We start from the raw sequence: 21,561 nt of genomic DNA on the forward strand, positions 1-21,561 counted from the left end.
CCAGGCATTCAAGGATGGCTGCAACAGGTCTCGCACTCTGTTTATTCCAACACTGGTGAAACAATGCATAAACGACCTAGAGGTTGAAATTCTAGAGAATAAAGGATTCCGAACTAATGGCTCATGTACAAACTTTTGGGCATCGAATGATACCTCCAAACGTTGCACTCCGAGGACTTGCCAAGCATTCAAAAGGCTCTGATGAAAACCAGGGAGCTGAGACATGTCAACGTGTTGCAGGTCGATGAGGAAAAATTCACGTCATATTTCAGACCTTCCACTTTCTGCAAACAGGAGTTTGTGAGAGGTCGCCAAGGAACACACTCACTGTACAGTAGGCGTTTGATCGTGGAAATTCGGAATGCCATTATCAGACTTGGGATATGCATCAGATTTTGACCACCCGCATTTCAGGGTCTGCAGACCACGTCTGGGTCCAGCCAATGGTGGCCACCCCAGAAAAAAATCAGTCAGAACCCTCTGAATGCCTGTGACCAAGTATCTCGGAGGTTCAAGTGGAATAAGTCTATGCCAAATTAAAGGAACCACCAGGTTGTTTATCATTGATACCCGTGTCTTAAGCGAGAGAAGTTGGTACAATCTTCTCCACCTTGCCAGTTTCAATTTAATTTTTTCCAGGAAGTTCTCCCAATTTTTTTGTTCATACGCTTCAATACCTAGAAATAAGTCTAAATATTTAAACCCCTCACTACTCCACTGTATTCCTCCTGGTAAAACAGGCAGGGACGAGGAAGGCGATCTGGGGCCCACCCAGAAAGCTACACGTTTTTTTCCAATTTACCCTTGCAGTAGAAGCAAGCTCAAACTGGGTAAGGCAACGAGAGACCTCAGAAACATCTTTTTGATTTGCAATAGCAACACAAATATCATCAGCATAAGCTGAAACAACGACTTTGGAGTTTTGTGAAAGAGAGACTCCTAACACTGAGTTCCGAAGTAAAACTAATAAAGGTTCAACGGATAGATTGTAGAGCATGCCTGATAGCGCACAGCACTGATGGATGCCTCGCTGGAAGGGAAACGGGTAACAAAGACTATTATTAACCTTCAGCAGACAAGATGCATTTTTGTACAATAACTTAACATAAGCAATAAATGTTTCCCCAAACCCTGTTCTCCTTAATACATCAAACAAAAAAGAATGGTTAACACTGTCAAAAGCTTTTTCTTGATCTAAAAGTAATAAACCAAAACCAGGAGATGTAGTTCGACCGAGACTGATCAAGTCTCTCACCAAAAAAATATTATCGTACATGGAACGTTCTGGAACAAAGTATGATTGATCAGTGCCAATCAAGAAGGAGATGACTTCCTGTAGACAGGTTGCAAGTGCTTTTGACAATATTTTATAGTCTGTGTTGAGGAGTGACACAGGCCGCCAATTTGCGGTCTCATGTAGATTTCCTTTCTTCGGAAGGAGACATAAAACTGCCCTCCGGCAGCTCAATGGCAATTCACCTTGTTCAACACTCTCCTGAAAGACCTCAAGAAGAGTAGGGCCTAGAATGTCCCAGAAAGCCTTATAAAATTCAGCCGGAAGGCCGTCTAGTCCAGGGGCTTTCCCATCCTTGCTATCCTTGAGTGCAGCAGTAAGTTCTCCAAGAGAAATGTCAGGCTCAAGCAATTGTTGTTGGTCTTCAGACAGAGAAGGGAGCTGTTCAAGCATCGCATTCCTATTCTCCTCATTCATAGCTCTTTTTGCGAAGAGTTTAGAAAAATAGTCTTGTAGTTCATGCTTGATATCACTCTGGGAGGTCAACAAATCACCACCAGAAGAGCGCAAAGCATGGATTTGTTGAGAGGTCTTGACCGTTTTTTTCCAAATTGAAGAACGCTTTGTTTGGTGTGTCAAGTTGGATTTTTTCGTTCCGCAGTCGGACGAAAGCACCGGCCGCCCGCTCTTTCACCATTTCAGCCAGAAGAGTCCTTTTCTCCGACAACTGCTGGACATTCACGAGAGACAATCCAGCTTTCTGCTCACAGATAAGTATATCGTTTTTTAAAGCAGATATCACACCAAAAGCATTGTATGTGCTGGAAGAGCAGAATTGTTGGCAAAAACATTTGATTTGGGACTTTGTGCAGTCCCACCATTGTCTTAAGTTCAAATATGAACCCTTTTGTGACTCGCATTTTTCCCAAACCATTTTAAAAGCTTCTATAAAAAGTGCACTTTGTAAAAGTTTCAAATTAAAAGTCCAATATGCACTTCCACAGACATGATGAGGAAAGCCACACACCATAACAATCATGTGATGATCGGAAAAACCAGACGGCCTGATATAAGACTTCTTAACAATGTTTACCATTTCATGATTAACATAAAATCTGTGTCGGTGAGCCATCGTCAAAACATTTCTTGATATACAAACCCATGTATACTGACGGACATTACGGTTTTGTACCCGCCACACATCCACCAGTTTAAACTTTTTGACTAGCTGTGCCAAAGGCCTTGCACTGGGTGGATGAGGCTCACAAGTGTTCCAATCAAGTTGTGGGTTGAGGGTGCAGTTATAGTCACCCCCCAGACACAACAACATGGTTAAGTCAATGGTGCTTACAAACTCTGCCAACTTGTACAGAAAGGCACCTCTTTCAGAGTTAGCACTAGGACAGTAAACATTTGTCATGTAAATCTTTAGGTTACTACTGACAAATTGCACAGACAGTAAATAACCTTTACAAATTTCCTTACAAGTTATCTCCGAAGGCTGGAGTCGAGGATGCAACACTATTGCCACACCAGCCTTGGCCTCAACAAGCACACTTGAGAAAAAGAGACAACCTTTAAAGATTTTACACCACTCATCCTCACAAGACTGATTTGCATGCGTCTCCTCTAGCATTAGCACATCAATCTTTTTTTCATTTTGGAAGAGCAGAAATACCTGGAGGTGACGCACACAACTGCGGCCTCCATTGATATTCAGGGATGCTACTTTTAACTCCATTCTGTTAGTTATTCTTGAAGCTCTTTACCAGCCCGAGTAACACATTTCCTTAACCTTTGGAATTGAGGATCTGACATGTTAACCTGATAAGGTTCACGAATCACACTCCTTGCCGTTTTAATGAAATCATGTAAATTCGGGAAGTAAATTTTGATTTTTACGTATCTTTTCCTGAATGTCTCATCCAGGAATTTAATCACATTTTCTTGAGACATGAAGGTTGTATTGTTTCCCCCTTCATCCTCTTGAGAGGTTAAAGCACTAAAATGTGGGGTAGAAGAGGTTTCATCTGAATCAAGTGCTTCATCGATGGCCTCTCCTATTACTTGTGGAACACTTACTTTTGGCTCAACAGAAAGTTCTGCTCTGTTTACGTTCCCCTCCCAATTTGCCTTGTCCATGTCCTTCCCCTCGACAACCCTAACATCATCATCTGTGAGGGAGGGGTTGACATTTAACTCACAGCGATTTTCCCCTTTATCTATTTCTCCATCACTGTCACACAGACATAGCTGTTAACTCGTCCGAACAAGTTTGGCTAACAGGACAAACACTTAAAACATCCTGAGATACCTCACCGTTCTCTGTATCCCGCTCGGAGTCGGCCAGTGGAGCAAGCGAAGTCTCCACATCCGCACACGACTCCGGGACCACCAAGGGGTTTCCAACGTGAGACGTTCCTTGGAGATCCACCGAGCCTGACACGATCTGGACCTTATTCTGCTCCGAAGCATCAAAGGCATCAACATTTGACCGTTTTTGGCCTTTTTTTCCTGGTATCCGTAACAGATACCTCCATATCGTCCACACTGTCCTGGACAGTGGATGGTAAAGGAGAGGAAGCAACCACTTTCACTTCCTCGTTTGGTGGGGGTGGATTAATTACGTCACCATTACACCCCCTCTCACCAACGCCGGTCGGGGTGGACGAGTCCAATTCGTCGAACACCTCAGCCGGTGGGGGGGGGGGGGTTAGGCTCCCGATTCACCTTCTCCCCATTAGTTTGTGGTGAGGAAGAATCGTTCCTCACGGCACCTTCACCATCTTGCGGTGTAACCGCGTTGTGACAAACACTCTTCACGTGCCCTTAAGCTCCACACCCAAAACACGTCATAACCTCTGAGGAGGAAAACATTTTATATTCAAACCCGTCGATTTTTACACCGAGTACAACATTCAGTGTTTTTCCATTTCCAGGTAGTATCATATAAACCACTCTTTTAAAGGACATGACGTGGTAAATTTATCGCTAACATGACACATCGGCACCATTGAGATCCTCGACACAACCTTACCGAACTTGTTTAACTGGTTACACAAGTCCTGGTTCCTTATAAATGGTGGAATATTATTAATATTAACTTTAACTGTTGGGGCCTGTAAAGCGAACACAGAGAGGTAAGTGTTCGGTTCGATGAACAGGCCATGCTCAATCACCATGGCGACCATGTGTTCCTCCGACACAAACACCACAAACTTCTTATTCATGCGAGAAGCAGCACGAACATTATGTAACCCAACGATGTTAAGGAAGGCGGGAAGCACATCGTTCAGTTCCACCGCACTGGGAGGGAAGTAAAACACATCGTGTTTACGAGTTAGTGACTAACATCTCGACACGGAAACGTTCACCCGCCATTCTAACTCAAGAAAACAAGTTAGTAAACTTTACCGAGAGAAATAAGGCGTTTTCACAAACACCAAGAAATCAACGATTAAAGTTAAGAATTAACAAAGAACAAGGTCGCAGTGAACGAGAAAAACCTCCCCCCGGCGGCCATGACAGGCCTTCGGCCTATGATTTTCTCGACACGAGACCGTGGGCTCTCCCTCTCTCCTCTCTCTCCTCTCTCTCCGAAAGAAAAAAAACACGGGAAAAGTCCACAAGTAGAAAACGAACACATGGGAAACGAAAAATGGGGAAAGTGGAAACACCAAACAGCACAGCAGAGGAGGGGTACTCACAACACGAAGCAAGGAGCGGCCATGATAGTACACACAACGTACCAACAGCCAGCAGAGGGCGAGAGAGACAGAGACACAGAGACACAGAGACACAGAGACACAGAGACACAGAGACACAGAGACACAGAGACACAGAGACACAGAGACACAGAGACACAGAGACACAGAGACACAGAGACACAGAGACACAGAGAGACAGAGAGACAGAGAGACAGAGAGACAGAGAGACAGAGAGACAGAGAGACAGAGAGAGAGAGAGAGAGAGAGAGAGAGAGAGAGAGAGAGAGAGAGAGAGAGAGAGAGAGAGAGAGAGAGAGAGAGAGAGAGAGAGAGAGAGAGAGAGAGAGAGAGAGAGAGAGAGAGAGAGAGAGAGAGGGTCCATGGAGACCAATCGGCTCTCTGACCATGACTGTGATGCCCTGACAAATCCGGGCAGAAGGGAAAAATGGGGAAGATTTGGCCCCAACTTGCATTGCGGGGTACAACCACTGTGAAGAGGCATCCCCGATAGTTACTGTCACCTTGTAAAACGTGACTCTGAGGAGGCAACATATGTAATTTATAGACAGTATAGCTGGGACAAGATTTTATTTATTGTGTCGAACCTCCAGTGCAGGTGAGGCCAGGTAAAGAATTGGGCACAAAACTACACGGAAAGCACCACATGCTTTCCAAAGGACCATAACAAAGTGTTGGCATCTGCAAGTAGGCCATGGTGGCAAAATACGCCATCGAAGCCCGGAAGGGGTATCAGACGTTTTTATGTGGTCACGTCCTTCAGGGCTTGACGGTGAGTGCAAAGTGCCACCCACGCCGGCGGGCAGCCAATGACAGAACCCATGACTTGGAGAGGTAGTCTCAAACGTCGGGAGGATAAGAGGGATGTGGAACACAGGGTGATGGGGTGCGATTGGCACTGTGCAGGAGAGCAGACACACAAGCCCTGACCTCTGGGGATCATCATTTTGAATCTGCGTCACATTGCATCTCTTACATCGCTCCTTGCTTTCGCCGGTCCTCGCCTTCGCGGCCCACGTTGTTCCAGTCTCTTCCTTGTCATGGGGCCCCAACAAGCCCATGCCCATACAATACCTCACCTGCCCCTTTGTTACTCATAACAGTCTCCTTTCTGTGACACTTTCTGGGGTTAGGATTAAATATTTCTCTCCTTTTCGAGTTTGTGTGCCCTCCTTATCCCTATTTGTGTTGTCGATTGCTTGATTTGTTCCGTCTCTTCAGAGCATCTTGTCCACCTTTCTCTCCGTATCGATTTGAAATAAACCCCTTTTAATTCTAAGGGGCGTCTCCTGCAGTTTTGATTCCTCCGCTTATACAACCTCTATTATTTCCAATTATTTAAGTGTTGGGGGTGAAAACGTCACCACAGCTCTCTTCCGCAGTGTAGTGGGCCTTAGATGAAAGATCGTTTGGATTTTTGCGGATATCATGGGGTCGAGGCATATCATGTTCAGGAGCCTCTGACACAGCAATACATTGACCTTTTCAACTTCTGAAAATCAATCAAGGCAAAAAAGAAAAGTTTGGATGGGGCTGGCAGGATAGCTCAGCGGAGCACGTTTACCTTTCAGCTGTCTAGTCTGGGTTCGATTCTTGACCCAACGATGAGCTGCGTCCTCAGTGCTTTACTGGCAGGGAATTCCATCAATGAGATGTTATGCTGGGACACATCTGCCAGCTTGGATATGCTGTTGTTCGTTGGACAAGAAAGACCCCACGCTTTCAGTGAAGTGTTGGACAATTTGTGCTGATGCCATTCCCATATTCAAAATTCCTGACACAATCAACAGTGGGGCTCATGTTTGCTGCCGTCTGGTGGTGGTCCTCATGAGGGCCAGACATGTCATCCGACTTTCTCCAAAGAATCTCTTAGGTATGTCTTCAGGTGCCACAGGCAAGAAAATGAGCATTCAGCCTCACATGGAGCCGACAGGGAGGGAACATCCAATATGGAGTAGGACTTTGATCGATGGAAATTCGTCTCCATATCACACCACACGGCGACAATCCTGCAGGCCAACCCTGTTGCTCCTCATCTGTCGTTCTGGTATGGTGTGTGGCACTCACAGACGAAAAGAAGTCGGTAATCTTCCTCTGTTTCGGACCTTCCACGACACTCGTTTTGTCTTGAAGCAAAGTTAGTGATACGATTGATCCCTCCGGAGACAGCATTGGCCCAGTCCGTAGGCAGTCCGCACTATCGGCTGGACGAGTCCACTAACACACTCAACGAGTGGTGTTGTGTCGACAATGGCGTGCGCGTATCCTCCCATTCTGGAGGATTGGAGGATAGGGTTAATTGTGCCGGCATGGAAGGGAAAGGGCGATATTCAAGATCCGTGGAGGTATCGGGGCATGATGCTCCTACGTCATGCAATGAAGGTGCTGGAGAGGATTATGGATGGGAGGATAAGGAAGAGTGTCGAGATGGAGATCAGAGAAGATCAGCAGGGGTTTAGAAAGGGTAGGGGATGGCAGATGGGATGTTCATGTGTCCATTTACCTATTATTTTAATGTTAAAATTATTACTCAAAACTTCCTGATTCTGAGCTATAATGTCTATGAGAGGCTTTTGACATGGAACATATGTATATGTGCTATTTCCTATACTACTAGTAAAAGTAACTCTATCAATTCCTAACTTCCTTAATAAAACCTCTATGTCAAATGTTTTACAAACCACTACAAAACAAAATGGCTGCTTTATCCGCCGGAGCTATAACATACTTGTCATGCAGATCCTGAATATCCTTGTGAACATTAAGCTTATTCAACAATAGTCTTAACCTATCCTGAGAAAACCAGCCTCTACGACTAAAAAAAAAAAAAAACTTAATCCTGTTGTCCAAAATTTCGACAACCCATTTCGACAAAATACCATGTACTAAAACCATTTGTAGATAACCTAAACTTTTTACTAACAAATTTAGGAACAGAAGCAACAATAGAAGATTTAATACAACTCCATGGCCGAGTCACTGGTTCCCTAGCTCCCATTTTCAAAAGATATCTGATATCACTATCACTAATAACATTCAAATCCATAGAAATCACGTGCTCACATGGATCATCCAAAAAAAAAAAAACAGAGTCAAGAAGCAGTTGGGTGCGACTGGGTATGGTTGGTACAGAGGGCAAGGGGACACAAGATTCGGAAGCAAACACAGAATTGAGGTATTCAGCCTTCTCACGAGCGAAGTCGGCAGTGGTGACATTTGAAGTGAGGGAAGGGATTGGAGGGGAGCATACACCAGAGACAGACCTAATGAGGTGCCACCAGGTTTTAGAGGAGGGTGAAGTTTGAAAGTTCATCCTTGAGGTTGGACAGATGTTGTGTTCTGGCTCTCCTGAGAGTGGACACACACTTGTTGTGAGCCTTGTGGAACGATCTTAGGTTTCCTTCAGTCGGGTTTGCTTTCCATGTGGTTGTTGTTTGCAAGTTGTTTCAGAGCAACTGCCTCACCATGGGTGGGAAGAAAGATGGGGTAATTGAAGATGAGATGGAGAGAGAGAGGTGGAGAGAGGTGGAGAGAGGTGGAGAGAGGTGGAGAGAGGTGGAGAGAGGTGGAGAGAGGTGGAGAGAGGTGGAGAGAGGTGGAGAGAGGTGGAGAGAGGTGGAGAGAGGTGGAGAGAGGTGGAGAGAGGTGGAGAGAGGTGGAGAGAGGTGGAGAGAGGTGGAGAGAGGTGGAGAGAGGTGGAGAGAGGTGGAGAGAGGTGGAGAGAGGTGGAGAGAGGTGGAGAGAGGTGAGAGAGAGAGAGAGAGAGAGAGAGAGAAAGAGAGAAAGAGAGAAAGAGAGAAAGAGAGAAAGAGAGAAAGAGAGAAAGAGAGAAAGAGAGAAAGAGAGAGAGAGATTTGGTGGAAGAATTCCCAGACTGAGTTAACATCAGGGGTACTAGATATCGGAGACCAGTCCTGAAGAGAGATGGCTGCTTGCAGTCCCTGCCAGACTCGCCGGTGCTGAGGCAGCTCTCTGAGAATAGCCAGAGAGAGTTGTTGACTAAAAAGAGATGTTGGATTTTAAATGTTAATCAAACCAAAGTTTTACAGTATCCTGACAAAGACATTTATGCATTTAATAATTACTTGAGCCACGCAACAAAAATCATCTTTGGAGTAAAGTTTATGCAACACGCCATTTCGTTCAACTAGTACTTCTTTAATGGCGCCAGTTAGTCCCATCGTCCCGTGGGATTGGCCAGTGTAAGATTTTGGCAAAAGTCTTTCATGAACTAGCTGGCCAAGTTTGTTAGTTTATTGAAAGTGGCAGGAATTTGTAATTTGTTGAGGGTGCCCATAACAGTTCACCTCCTCTTCGCAAAAGCCACCGAGGGATTTTTTTGTTTTTTAATGCCAACCGACAACTCGTGCTTTCGGACTGCTTCACCAGCCTAACGTCCCGATTGGACCGCAGCACACGATGATGCATCACCTTGCTTGCAAAACACCGGCTCGGCAGGCAGTTCATCGCAAGGTCACCATTCAAACCCAGGCTAGACAGCTGACAGGTATGTGCGAGTACGTACATCCAGGCTGTCTTGCCAACCCTACAATTCATGAACAAACCCACAATTAGCAGCTTACTTAAGGCGAAGTGTTGAAAATAATATGGTCCTTCTTTGAAACCACAATTAACTCTGTTACAACACCGAGTGACCAATTCCATACACATAACAGAGTGCAGAAAAACAAACAAGCAAATGATCCAGAATCAGAGGATTGATTTGAAGGTTCATCTCTTGCTAGTTTGTTCCGAATGGAAAACATGGCACTTGATGTACGTACCTACTAGCGGAAGCAGACTTGATGAATTGGTGCTACAGTGTGTAAGTGTAGGTGGTAAAGAATAAAACTCAAGTTTTTGATCTTGCTCACCGTCCGACAGAAGTCGATCGCCGATCAAGGAACTACTTCCTTTCAAATGAATTTTATAATTTGAAAACTGTAGAACACGAACTATCGGAACATGAACCGGAACAGGAACCTGCAGTTTAGCAGTACTTGAGCCCCAAATTTGGCAAATTGCACGGCATCTCGTCTCGAGTGCGCATACGCACTCGCGGTGTAGCAATTGCTTCAGTCTGTCTATCTGTCTGTCGTCTGTCAGTCCAACAAAATTGAAAGTCATTTCAAACAGGAAGCTTACTGTTTTGGGGGACTTCATAATGGACACAAACAACAGGTACAAAAAACTAATTTAACTCGTGAAATAAGATGGTGTTAAAAGACGGTTCATCAGTGGCAGTAAACTTCCGATTCAAAGGTTGTTTGTTTTTTCCGACGGCGTTTAAAACTTTTATTTTATTTCAATTGAATTATATATTTGAACAATGGAGAACATGAATCGTCTTGTTTGCACTTCCAAAAACCTTCAGTTTAGCAGTTTGTGGACAAAATGTTACATCGTCTAAACTCTAAACCAATCAAATTTCCAGCGCACTCTGAAGGCGGACCGACAGCCAGATTCACACACAGATGGCGGCGCTTAAGCATGAGTCACATTTGCTCTATGGCTAGGATACGGCGGCCGTACCCCCCCCCCTGAATTGACAGAAACGTACGACGGCTGCAGAGTTTCTGAGGTGGCCTCAGGGTGGCTACTACGCCGTATGGCTATCTTTTACAGGCCGTAGGGGTCTCCGTGGAATTAAAGCGCGGAGTTATAACTTTTTTCATTTCTAGTTTGGCCGTAGCAATTCGACAAGCCGTAGCCATGACGTAGATGTGTTCCACGTCGACCGTACGTAGGGCGTACGGTGGGCTTGCGTTATTCGTGCATTTTCCGTAGGCTCTTATCAATGAAAAATGAATTTTGCCAACACCCAAAAAATTACGGCAGTCGCAGTATTTCCACGTTCGCCTTAGGGCCCCCCTGCGGTCACCTTGAGGCTACCTTGCATCTGCCTTGAAAATTCTATGGCCACCACAGGGACGCCCTAAAGGTCACCGTGCGACATCAAATCAAAGACCGTACAGCACCCCCATGTTTTCGGTCTCCACAATTTCTAAATACCCCGTGCGGCTACCCAAAAAATAAAAACATATGTGACTGTTACATTGTGTGACCGTGGAAATACTGCGGTGGCCCTATAATTGCTAGTGGCCGTAGATTTTTTTTAGACCCTACGGCCGCCGAGCCAAATGTGACTGAAGCATAAGTGATGCAACAACAGAGCTAACTTCATCGATAAATCTGTTTGTGTCGTGCCACTTTTTCTCAAAGATCGTTCCAAAATCGTCAGTTTCTCCAAGAAAAGTTAGCAGAAGGTTCAGCTCTGGACTGTTCCGTTTGACCCATCGGCTTTGTATGATCGTCGTCGTGCCTGTTGTTCAAAGTACTTTTATTCTGTTGTGACACATGAATGAAGTGGATCTGTAACTCGAAAAGAGGTTTCATTGTCATTAATGATCATGCGTGACAAATCATGAGTGGCGAAGAATCAACCGAGGTCCACGACAATGAAGTTGTCCTTGATGACTAAAGTTTACTGGGCCATTCACTGGAGCAGTGATGGTTTAAAAAGCTTGTTTTAGGGTAATTTGAGCATTTTTTGCGCGAATTTGAAGCTAAAATACTCACTATTTCAATGAAATCACACGTTTTCGCTTCAGAATAGTGATGCAGAACAAAAAGTTGAGTCAGACAATGCTTTTGTTTTGGTTCAAAAAGCTTGTGGCCCTGACAAAGGGAATCAGTGCCAAACATACTCGTCTCATGTTGGAGTCAAGATTGCGCCACCGGACATTGCCGCGAGTCAAATACTTCATTTTCACAATTCCTGGATGGCACCAATATAACTCTGTCACAAACGACTGTTCGGCGATGTATTGTGTTCGTTTCCTGATTCATGCTTTGATACCTACGATTCAATATGGAACGGATTGTTCATTACACGAGTAGATGGCTCTGTCAAGTTTGTTGGTAATTGTAAAAGTTGAGTTGAGTAAAAACTCTGACGAGTATTCATATCGTACTTGGATTTAAGACGTGTGGACAGATTGTGGATGTTGGGGAAATTTTGGACTCTCGGGTGATATTTCTCTTGAGGGCCACAAGCCTTCTCAAGCCAAGAGGCACAGCCAGCCACACATGGCCATTTATAGTGACTGGAAGTGCTTCTTGGCATTCGCCTGGACACCAATATTCGTGTCTATCGCGCTGTTGTCCCATCAACGCTTCTGTACGGATGCGAATCTTGGACACTCTATCGTCGTCATATCAAAATCCTTGATCAATTCCATGTGTGATGCCTTCATAAGATTCTTGGCATCACCTGGCAAGGTAGAATACCTCGCATCTCAATCCTAGACCACTGTTGCATCCAAGGAATTGAGTATTTCCTGATGCAAGCCCGGCTTCGCTGGTCAGGACACCTCACACATATGAAAGACCATAGAATCCTGAAAGTGCTTTTCTATGGAACAACTTAAAATTGGTAAATGGTCACGTGGTGGACAAAGGAAGTGTTATAAGGACGTCCTTAAGTCTACACTCAAGGCTTGTGCCATTCCAGACACCACCTGGGAACATCAGGCCACGAACAGGTCAGCTTGACGCAGTATTTTCCGCAAAGGCCTGGACCACTGAATGTGGGAGACTTGGTATCAAGAGACAGCGGAAACAAGAAAGGAAAACCCGCCAACTTCAATCTCTGCAAGGAACAGCCGATACCTGCGATATTTGCAGGAGATGCTGTGGGTCCCACATTGGACTACACAGCCATCGCTCAACGCTTAGTGAGCACACCAACGAAGGGGAGAGATTCGTTGAAAGCGACGACTCACACCATATATGATATATACGGGAAAGCAGAGGAAGAAGGGAAGCAGAGAAAAATTGGATTGCTGTGTGCAATGCCTTTGCAGGTGTGTTAGTGTATCATTTGTGTTTTATCTCTTGAATAAACGCACATTTAGACAACACCCACCTGCTTGTGTTGGACATCCATCAATGATATAACTTTGGGTTTTGTGAGAAGCTCGTCCAACATTTCCATACACACATGTTGTAGGACAAGAACAAGACATCCCCACAGCAGCCAACCATTATTTAGAATAGTTTTTTGGGGGGATGCTTTGTACAGATACAAATGAGGGTGGATATTGTACAGTGACTCTCAGCTCTCTTCAGTAGCTTGGAGAACCTTGAACAAGACCAGATCCCACCTATGCTATGTCCCTGTCTGGCTGGCTGCGATAGGACCATCATCTGGATGGTCCATCAGAGATATCACATTTATGGTGGTGGTGGAGGGTTGTGAAACTTCCCCAGCAGTGGAAAGCGACTCACGGCATTGGCATTCAAAATCGTAGAACCAGGTCTATATTGAATGCACTAATCATAGCGGTAAATCACACCCAGCTTACCTGACAGGGGACGACCTGGGTAGATGATCTCAAAATGACCTGTTCGAGAACCACTCAATATGTACTCGAGTTTGAGCCCCTATTAGCTGAGACTCCAAAGTTGGAGGAAACAAGCTTGTATATTATCAACAATGAAAAGGACCCAGACAACTATGGTTTATTATTCCACAGACAGAAATTTTTACTATAAAACAGGCCAAATCAAACAATAGTTTAAGCCTGTTATTATTATATTTTTTTTAATGAACATGGTGGTTGGACTGATGTCGCATGGACAAAAACATGTTGGAGAGCAGGTGCACTGGGCTTATAGTCCACGTAACTTACATATGTGTCGTTTTTCACAGCACTGATGGAAATTAAATCGGTGGATGTGGGAATCGTGGCAATCAAAGGACTCAACACCGGCTTCTTCTTGGCAATGAACAGCCATGGCAAGATTTATGGCACGGTGAGAGCAAGGAAGCTTGGAATAAAATTCTGATGTTTTATCATGAACTAGCAGAGCTGTTGTGCAGAAGGAATTTAGTTTAGATACAAGGTTTAAGGTTATACTGCCTACCACCGGGTGGAGCTATATGATACACATTTACATAGAGACAATTTGGGTTTCTAGATAATTATGTCTATTGGAGAAGAAAGTTACAGGTATCTAAATTTTCGTTTCCATTTCCCGAAACGAAGACACACCTATAACCTTAAGTGGATCATTTGATAATTTTTGATGAGGGTTGTCCACAATATCCACTTGCTGTCAAGATGGAAGTGGGAATTTGGAATTTTGTTACAATCGCAAAACGTATTACATCGACATCCTTAACATCACACTGCTTCAAAAATAAAAAAATAAATAAGGTGAATTATCAGATACAGTTCACTTTTTAAAAAATACAGGCACTGAGACTTGCAGAAGAACAGAATAAGAGGGGACAAAGGGTGAACAGACACAAAGTGTGCGAAAGGAAAAGCAGTCGGACAAGAACATCTGGATGCACCACAACACAATGGGAAGTGAAGAATTGCAGGTGAAGGGTCGGTATAGAATGTCAGCAGCTCAATCGCTGAAATGAGAGAAACCACGAGTTGACGGTGGCCAGTAGATTTGAAATTCTGTTGTCGGGACGAGCTCGAGACAACACACTCAGGAAGACGGTTCCACGGGTGAGAAAAGAGGGTTGTGAACGAATGGAGGTGAACATTAATTTTTGATTTGGGGAGGGCAACAAGGAAAGGGTTTTGGGTGGGGGGGGGTGGTCAACAGCAGCAACAGTCCACAGGGGAGAGTCTTATTCCATGATATTTTGAATAAAGGTCTTGCACACATTTACCAGCTGAGGATAGCAGAGGAAGGACATGGACGTGTGGATAAATCTGCAGTGGAAGCTGGCTTTGGAGACCAGCTTGGAGATATGATCTGCCTCAGATAGGTTAGAGCTGATACTGAGGCCGCGGACAACCAGAGACAGTACTTTCCTCTCCCAGAGTATATGAGAAATAAATTTGGGGATTTGCCAGCCAGTCGTTATTGTGGGACAGTGAAGGTCTTTCATGGATAAAAATAACATACTCCAGGTAAAAGACCAGTTTCTCATCTTCTCAACAATGATGGAGAGGAATGCTGTTACATCCTGCCTGACAAAGGATTAAGGCCTGCACAATGGAGTCATCAAAAATGTGCCAAAATCAAATTTTAATGACAAAGAAAAGACATTGGTGTGTATCAAGCACAGGATTTGTGCTTGATATCGAGGGACTATGTTATGCTCTGGGAGAGATACCATCTCTGGTTGTCCTAATTCACATGCAGGGCTAATGTGAAAATCTGCCTGGATTAAGGTGAAGAGTTAGAGTTAGGAAAACACATAAAAACTAGAATGGCACTCGGTAGAACGCGTAGTCTCGCCTTGCACACTCATTTTGAACAAAAATACCATCGTTAACTGAAGACGCTACTATTATGGCTCATACAACCACATCATTGATGCACCCTATTATGGCACATACATTGCCATTATCTATAGCTTTATCGATTATTAATTATTAGGATATTTCACAACTTTTGTGCTCATTAAGGCTAAATTGCATCAATGAAGATGAATACATAAAAAAAAAAATTCAAACTATATTCCTCGTGGCTAGTCGATCACATGTATGAAGTGTCACATCAATCTGTTAAGTGGTTGTGGAGAAGATGATTTTTTTTTTAAAAACGTTTTTATTGTCAATCCAATATGGCTCCCGGACCACGTGAGCGATGACATCATAAATTTAATTCCTCACTCACATCGGCTCATAGATCAGAAATATGACGTTTCAGATTTTTCAGGATAAGGATTTCGATTAAACCAATTATGGATGGAATATGACTTCACCGATGACGTCATTATCACCCCCGATATAGTTCACATTTTTGCCAATTTTCATTGGCAATTTTCTATGACGGAGGCAGGTGCCCCCCCCCCACCCCCAAAGAGAATGACCTGCAAATGGCAGGTAATTTACAGCAGACAGAACAGATGAACACTTTTTGAGTGTTAGAGTGCTGATGAAATCAGGAGCAGTAGCAGTGGAGGGGTCAAGAGTGGCTAAGATTTTCTCCACCTTGGTGGGAAGGAAGTTCACCCGCTGGTGGATGTTTTCAGTGATGGGATGTAGGATTATTACAGGGAGGGAGGGTTAAGGGATCTTCCTCTTTTCTCCAAATACATAGTGAAGGCATTCAGCCTCTTTCAGTGTGCTGTGAATGACAAGAACAAAGAAAAAGGAAACTGCAGAAGTGTAGCCAACTTGAGTTTTTGTTTAATAAAAGCTCAAAACCAATGGTTAATTAATTGGAGACTTTTTTTCTAAGGTAAGCAGTGTGAGAAGGTGAAACAGCTATCGCTGGGTGGTTTTAATGTTCATGTGACCTATGTAACTACACAACTCTCCCACGAGGTGGAATGCAAGAGACAGTTCCTAGTTGATCATTACTTAGAGCAACAGACGATTTTTTTTTATTTCAAATGGCTTCAGAACATTTCTTCTTTGTCACAAGGTGGTTTATTTCATGTTAGTGTCTGATAGATTGGTGCAGAGGTGGCACACTTACCTTTGACCTGCCTTGTCTGACTATAGACTGTTTCGACCTCGACCTGACTATCCATCCATCCATTGGGACCATACTCTCTGGAGAGCGTTGGTGCTGCCGAAGCAGTCTCCTTGGCTATATTGAGACAGAGAGCTAAACCAATACATAGCACAATTACTTGGTGGACAGTTTGGGTGTGTGACAAGCATTTGGTGAATATCCAGATCCGGATCTGGATACGAGAATTATTTAATTTTTAAAGTGATTCTTCACTATTGAGAGATGGGGCCAAAAACGATATAGTACTGTGTGGCATGATATTTCAAACATGTATTGGACCCGATATGTTCTGAGGGATCAAGCATTACGTTGCGGAGGTATGCGCTCTACCGAGTGCCCTTCTCGTTTGCATTTGTGATGGAGAAAAGTGGGGCAACATGCCCCAGCAGGAAAAGTGTGTTGTGATGCCTCCTCTGTCAACTCCCCCCCCCCCCACTAAATTATGCAGCTCAGTCCTGGTTTTACATTCACTTTCAGTCTTTTTTGAATGGCCACACCAGGGTGTTCTGTGGATAATGGAAATTATGAAATGGAAATTACAGAAGGAAATTTCAAACGGAAAATGTTCAATATACTAAACAAAAGGGCTGGTCAGATGTATATAAATCTGTATACCGTGACTTTGCGCCCCGGTATACAGATTTTTTTAAAATAGGTAAGAACTATAAGGGCGCTCGGAAGAGCATATACCTCTACCACATACCTCGAGAGCAATTCCTGATCCGGTAGAACATATCAGGCCCAATAACTTTTGGGACATATCGTGCTATACTCGTATAATCGGTTTAGCCCGACCTCTGAATGGTGAAGAATCGCTTAAAAAAATTACCGGATCCAGATCTTCACCCAGATTGAACCAGTTCATCCTTATCACACACCCAATTTAATCCGAATCCGTCCACAACTTTTTGAGATATCCTGCACAAAAACAGACGGACAGATGGACAGATGGACAGGGGTGGAAAACATAACGTCCTTCTGCCCTCGGTGGCGGAGGTAGTAAATTAAATATGTATTTTAAAATCCATCTTGTCTCAAACAAAAACATGAAAGCATAAACAATGACAAATGGTTTCTACTGTTACAAGCATTTCACCCAACTCAGTTTTGGAAGGAAGCCAGTAATGAGGAACAAGAGCAGGATGTGAGTGTTGCAGTAAAAGGCAGATGATTCTTCGTTTTTTTGATTGTCTATTCAAGCATGTTTTCCATGGTGTCTTTCAACGAAGAGTAGGTGAGTTATCACTAGAACCCCAGAAAAATTCCAAAAATGCCTGCCAAAACCTCCAATTAATTGGCACTGCCAAACACGAGGCACTGTATCAGCGGGACGGCAGCAATCCTTAGAGCGGTGTGCTCTCAGCAGTCACGTGCTGCATATATGACAAAAGACCCTAACATGTTTCCTCTTTGTCAGCACAAAATGTCACCTGTCCCTGTTTGCAGAAGGAGTTTGACGATTCTTGCTACTTCAGAGAACGCATACAAGAAAACGGCTACAACACGTACCGCGCGCTTCGTGTCGGAGAGACCGGACAGCAGCTCTACCTGGCGCTTGGGTTCGATGGCAAACCACGCCGTGGCTCCAGAGCTCGGGCCAATCATCCATCCACACATTTCCTGCCGATGTTGCCTACCTGAAAAGTTTGGCTCAAGTGGTTGTGGCATGTACAGAATGAAGGCTTTCAGTGGATTTCCACTTGTACAGGAAGAGATTCAAGATTGCAGTGAGACACTAGACTGGTGCCGGTCACCTTATTCACATTCTAAGAGATTGCACCATCTGTCATTCTGCAGTTCTTGTTCTAAGAGTTGTGTAATTTTGAGATAAGCTTTAATAGGTTTTCTATTGCAATCTCATGTTTTTAAACCTGTTCACTTGTTCTCGTTTTAGTTCCAGTAAACTTTTGTATAAGGAGGGACCAGACAAATCAGGCCAGAGACCTGTTAAAGAAAGCACCACCATGATGACCGTCATTGTAGTTATACAGGACATAGTTACTACTGCATAGAAGGAGCTCATAAAAGTTGTGGAAGGCCCAGAAATTAAAGCAATAATGATGATTACATCCATTCCTATCATGATGTCCCCAACTGGTGGACAATCCCAAGAGACACATATGTTCTATACGTGTTGGCCAGGGTGTGCTCACCCACCTTAAAAGGCGATTTTCATTCATAATGAAAAGTACAATAGAACTACACCCTCATTATAATTATCTTCCTTCACGAGACATGCACATCCCGGTAATTATTCGGACAGATTTTCAGTACATGCAGCCAGTCTACTGGGGGGGAGGGGGGGTGATCAAAACTTTGTCTGGCATTAGACTTGTCCACAACATCTCAGTTGATGGAAGAGAAAGGTGACGGAGGCCAAAAAAGACAATGTACTGTAATGGGACAGCAGGGCCACAAGCAGATGCAACAAAAAGAAATGAAAAAATGAACATGAAAAGGGGAGAAAGAGTAGAGGAGGAACCAATAACCTGCAATCAAGAGATTTGTGTTGGGAGTGGGGGTTAACGAGTGAAATGACCATGGTAAGGATGGGTGGTGATACGAGATGGTGGTATGCTTCCAACTTGAATATGCTAGAGAGGTGGGAAAGGGGGGGGGGGGAGGGGATTGGGATTGGACCATCTCTGGAAGTAAGTTCCGTAAACAGAAGAAAAGAGGTACAAATGGGTTGAGGTATGCAGTGACGCTGGTTTGGTTTAACCAGGAGGAGGGTTACTGCAAGAATACGTGCATTGTTGAGGAGCTGTTAAAAGTCGTACGGCTGTGACAGCAGAGGGAGCTCGACCAGAGTAGAGGTAGTAAAAAACAGAGTCCACCGACTTGTCTGAAATGCGAAAGCAACAGGTGTTGTGCTTCGACCTCATCATGAGAGACGTCAATGTTGAGAGCTTTATATTCTGCAGAATCCAGGAGAGTTGTATGTGATGCTGGGGTGCCAGGCCATATGGGAGAACAATACTCCATTGAGCTATCGAGTAGTTCCGATTTATCAAGGAATGGCTTGGAAGGACGGAGGACACCTGGCTTTAGAGACCGGCTTTGCTATACGGTCAGCTCAGGTGAAGTCATTGCTGACTGTGAGGCCTGTAGATGTTCAGGATATACTCAACATCTTCCAGGAGCTGGCCATTGAAATCGATAGGTGCGTTCACGTAATGATCCTCCTGGGATGACAGGGTAACACTACGAGATCCATCACGGTTGTTGCAAACATGATGGTGACAAAGTTTTGGAGGAAGCAATATTTACAGTACTGATCAGCTTTGAGTTCAAGGCAAATCCGTAGGTAGGAAAGATGAAGACTGTGGTGGACCACAACACGTACAGGTACGATACTCACGCACAGATAAACTCGTGACCGTCTTCGAGTTATTCACTCAACCAGCCAAATTTGCCAGAAGTGATGCAACCTCACCTTTACTTAAGCCCGAAAGCAATTGCCCGGTTTGACAGCTTGCGGCATGCAAAGAATTGTGGGTAATTTGCTCAGATGAAAAAGTAATGACTTTGCGGATGAAGAGCACTTGCCATCTCCATCATGCCTCTGAAGCAATTCCCGGGAAATTTCCATCTGGATGGCACATGGAGAGAGGGCTTCGCCGTCCGGAATTAACCTTGCGGTGAATTAGTTGAGAAACTTCTTCCCACCACCCCCTCCTGCCTGCAGCAGCTGTTGGATGTACAAACGTTGTTGTTATGAGCATTATATACAGGCACACATTTTAGCTTTTGATGATGCACAAATCCTTGGATGCCATAAGATGTCTTCATCTCCCTTTTTTTTGGCATTCAAGTTGGGAAGAGAAAGACAATTGTTGCTTTTCCATCGAATTGCGTCCGCTGTAATCACAACTCTCTCCTGTCGTCGTTTTCCTCACTTCAGTCAGTTAGAGTTAGACAATAAACCCGACAGAAAAGATCTTCAACATCCATTTCAGTTCCCCAGTCACACACTACTCCTGAAATGTACCGATATAATCGGTAAGTTTAACGTTATACAAAAGGATGGCTGCACATGTAGGTCGCAAACATCGAACAATCTTTGCTATGTATTGTACTTTTTATTTTTATTTTTTTTTAAATGTAGCACCTTAAAGATAACCCACAATTTATATGGATGTTTAACAAAACAAAACAAAAAAAAAACAGAAGAAAATAATTGTTTTGTTTGCAACACTGAAAAGAAAGATTGCATGCCACGTGACGTTATTCCGATAACGAACGTCACACTTCGCAGTGTAAATATTGCAACGTATTCCGAGAGTTTTGCATTGCAGTGTAAATAAAAGACCCATGGAATGCATAGATTATAATAAATTATATTAGTTCAAAAAGGCCGCATACGTTCCAAGAGCGACAACAGTGCAATTACGTCGGAGCGCCCGCTAATCAGCGACAAACGCAGGTGGAACACACGATCATCCATTGACTCTCCTATCTGTAGATACGATTCATACACTACATACTGAGCTACTCGTACCACGGAGCTTTCACTACAAGAAAAGATAAATAATGTTTATCACAGTCATCTAGTGCTGTCCTATCAAGCAGCTCCTAGTCTTTGATGTATGTACCTGTTGTACATTGCGATGACACCTGTTCATAATGGTACTATCATGTTTGTCAAAAGAGTTATGAATCCCCCCCCTTTCCCATTCCCCACAACTTTTATATTGTACTTTTGCTCAAGATAACCATCGTGTTTATGTACCAACCTCATTGTACAAGTTATATTTGTTGTCAAAATTATTTTATTATATAAAAGAACTTACACTGGATTTGCACTCCTGTGTTTCCTTCTGCCCAATGAAAAGGGCCTAACGAAAGGCGAGTAGGAATAAAAACCTTGTGGATTAAAACTCCCACCAAGACGGATGACCCTCATCGAGCGAGGTGTGAAATAAATATAATATGTGTTCGGGGTCGAAAGGACCATGTCGACAGGTGTTTGTCTCTGACCAGCATTTGTCCATTTGTGTGAAGCTTCCAACCGGTGTGGAACTGTCTTTCCAGGAGTGGGTGAGTTCCCTAACGCCTTTGGAATAGACGCCGTGTTTTTGGCACTGAAACTTTTGGGAAAGGTGA

The 21,561-nt window shown here is 44.0% G+C and overlaps 1 protein-coding gene across 1 annotated transcript in view; it reads left to right on the plus strand.

The window, feature by feature from the left end:
• The window catches only part of LOC147021063 (fibroblast growth factor 10-like), a 92,873-nt gene extending 71,635 nt beyond the window's left edge, over window positions 1-21,238 (plus strand). The window contains exons 2-3 of the mRNA XM_085890791.1: window positions 13,673-13,776; window positions 17,902-21,238. Coding sequence (XP_085746917.1) covers window positions 13,673-13,776; window positions 17,902-18,096 — 299 coding nt within the window. The 3' untranslated portion in view covers window positions 18,097-21,238. The remainder of the gene's footprint in view (window positions 1-13,672; window positions 13,777-17,901) is intronic.
• The last annotated feature ends 323 nt before the right edge of the window (window positions 21,239-21,561 follow it).

The sequence above is a fragment of the Eptatretus burgeri genome, chromosome 8 (genome assembly GCF_056783735.1).
Source record: "Eptatretus burgeri isolate ZD-2024b chromosome 8, Ebu_testis_v1, whole genome shotgun sequence".
NCBI classification, from domain to species: domain Eukaryota; kingdom Metazoa; phylum Chordata; class Myxini; order Myxiniformes; family Myxinidae; genus Eptatretus; species Eptatretus burgeri.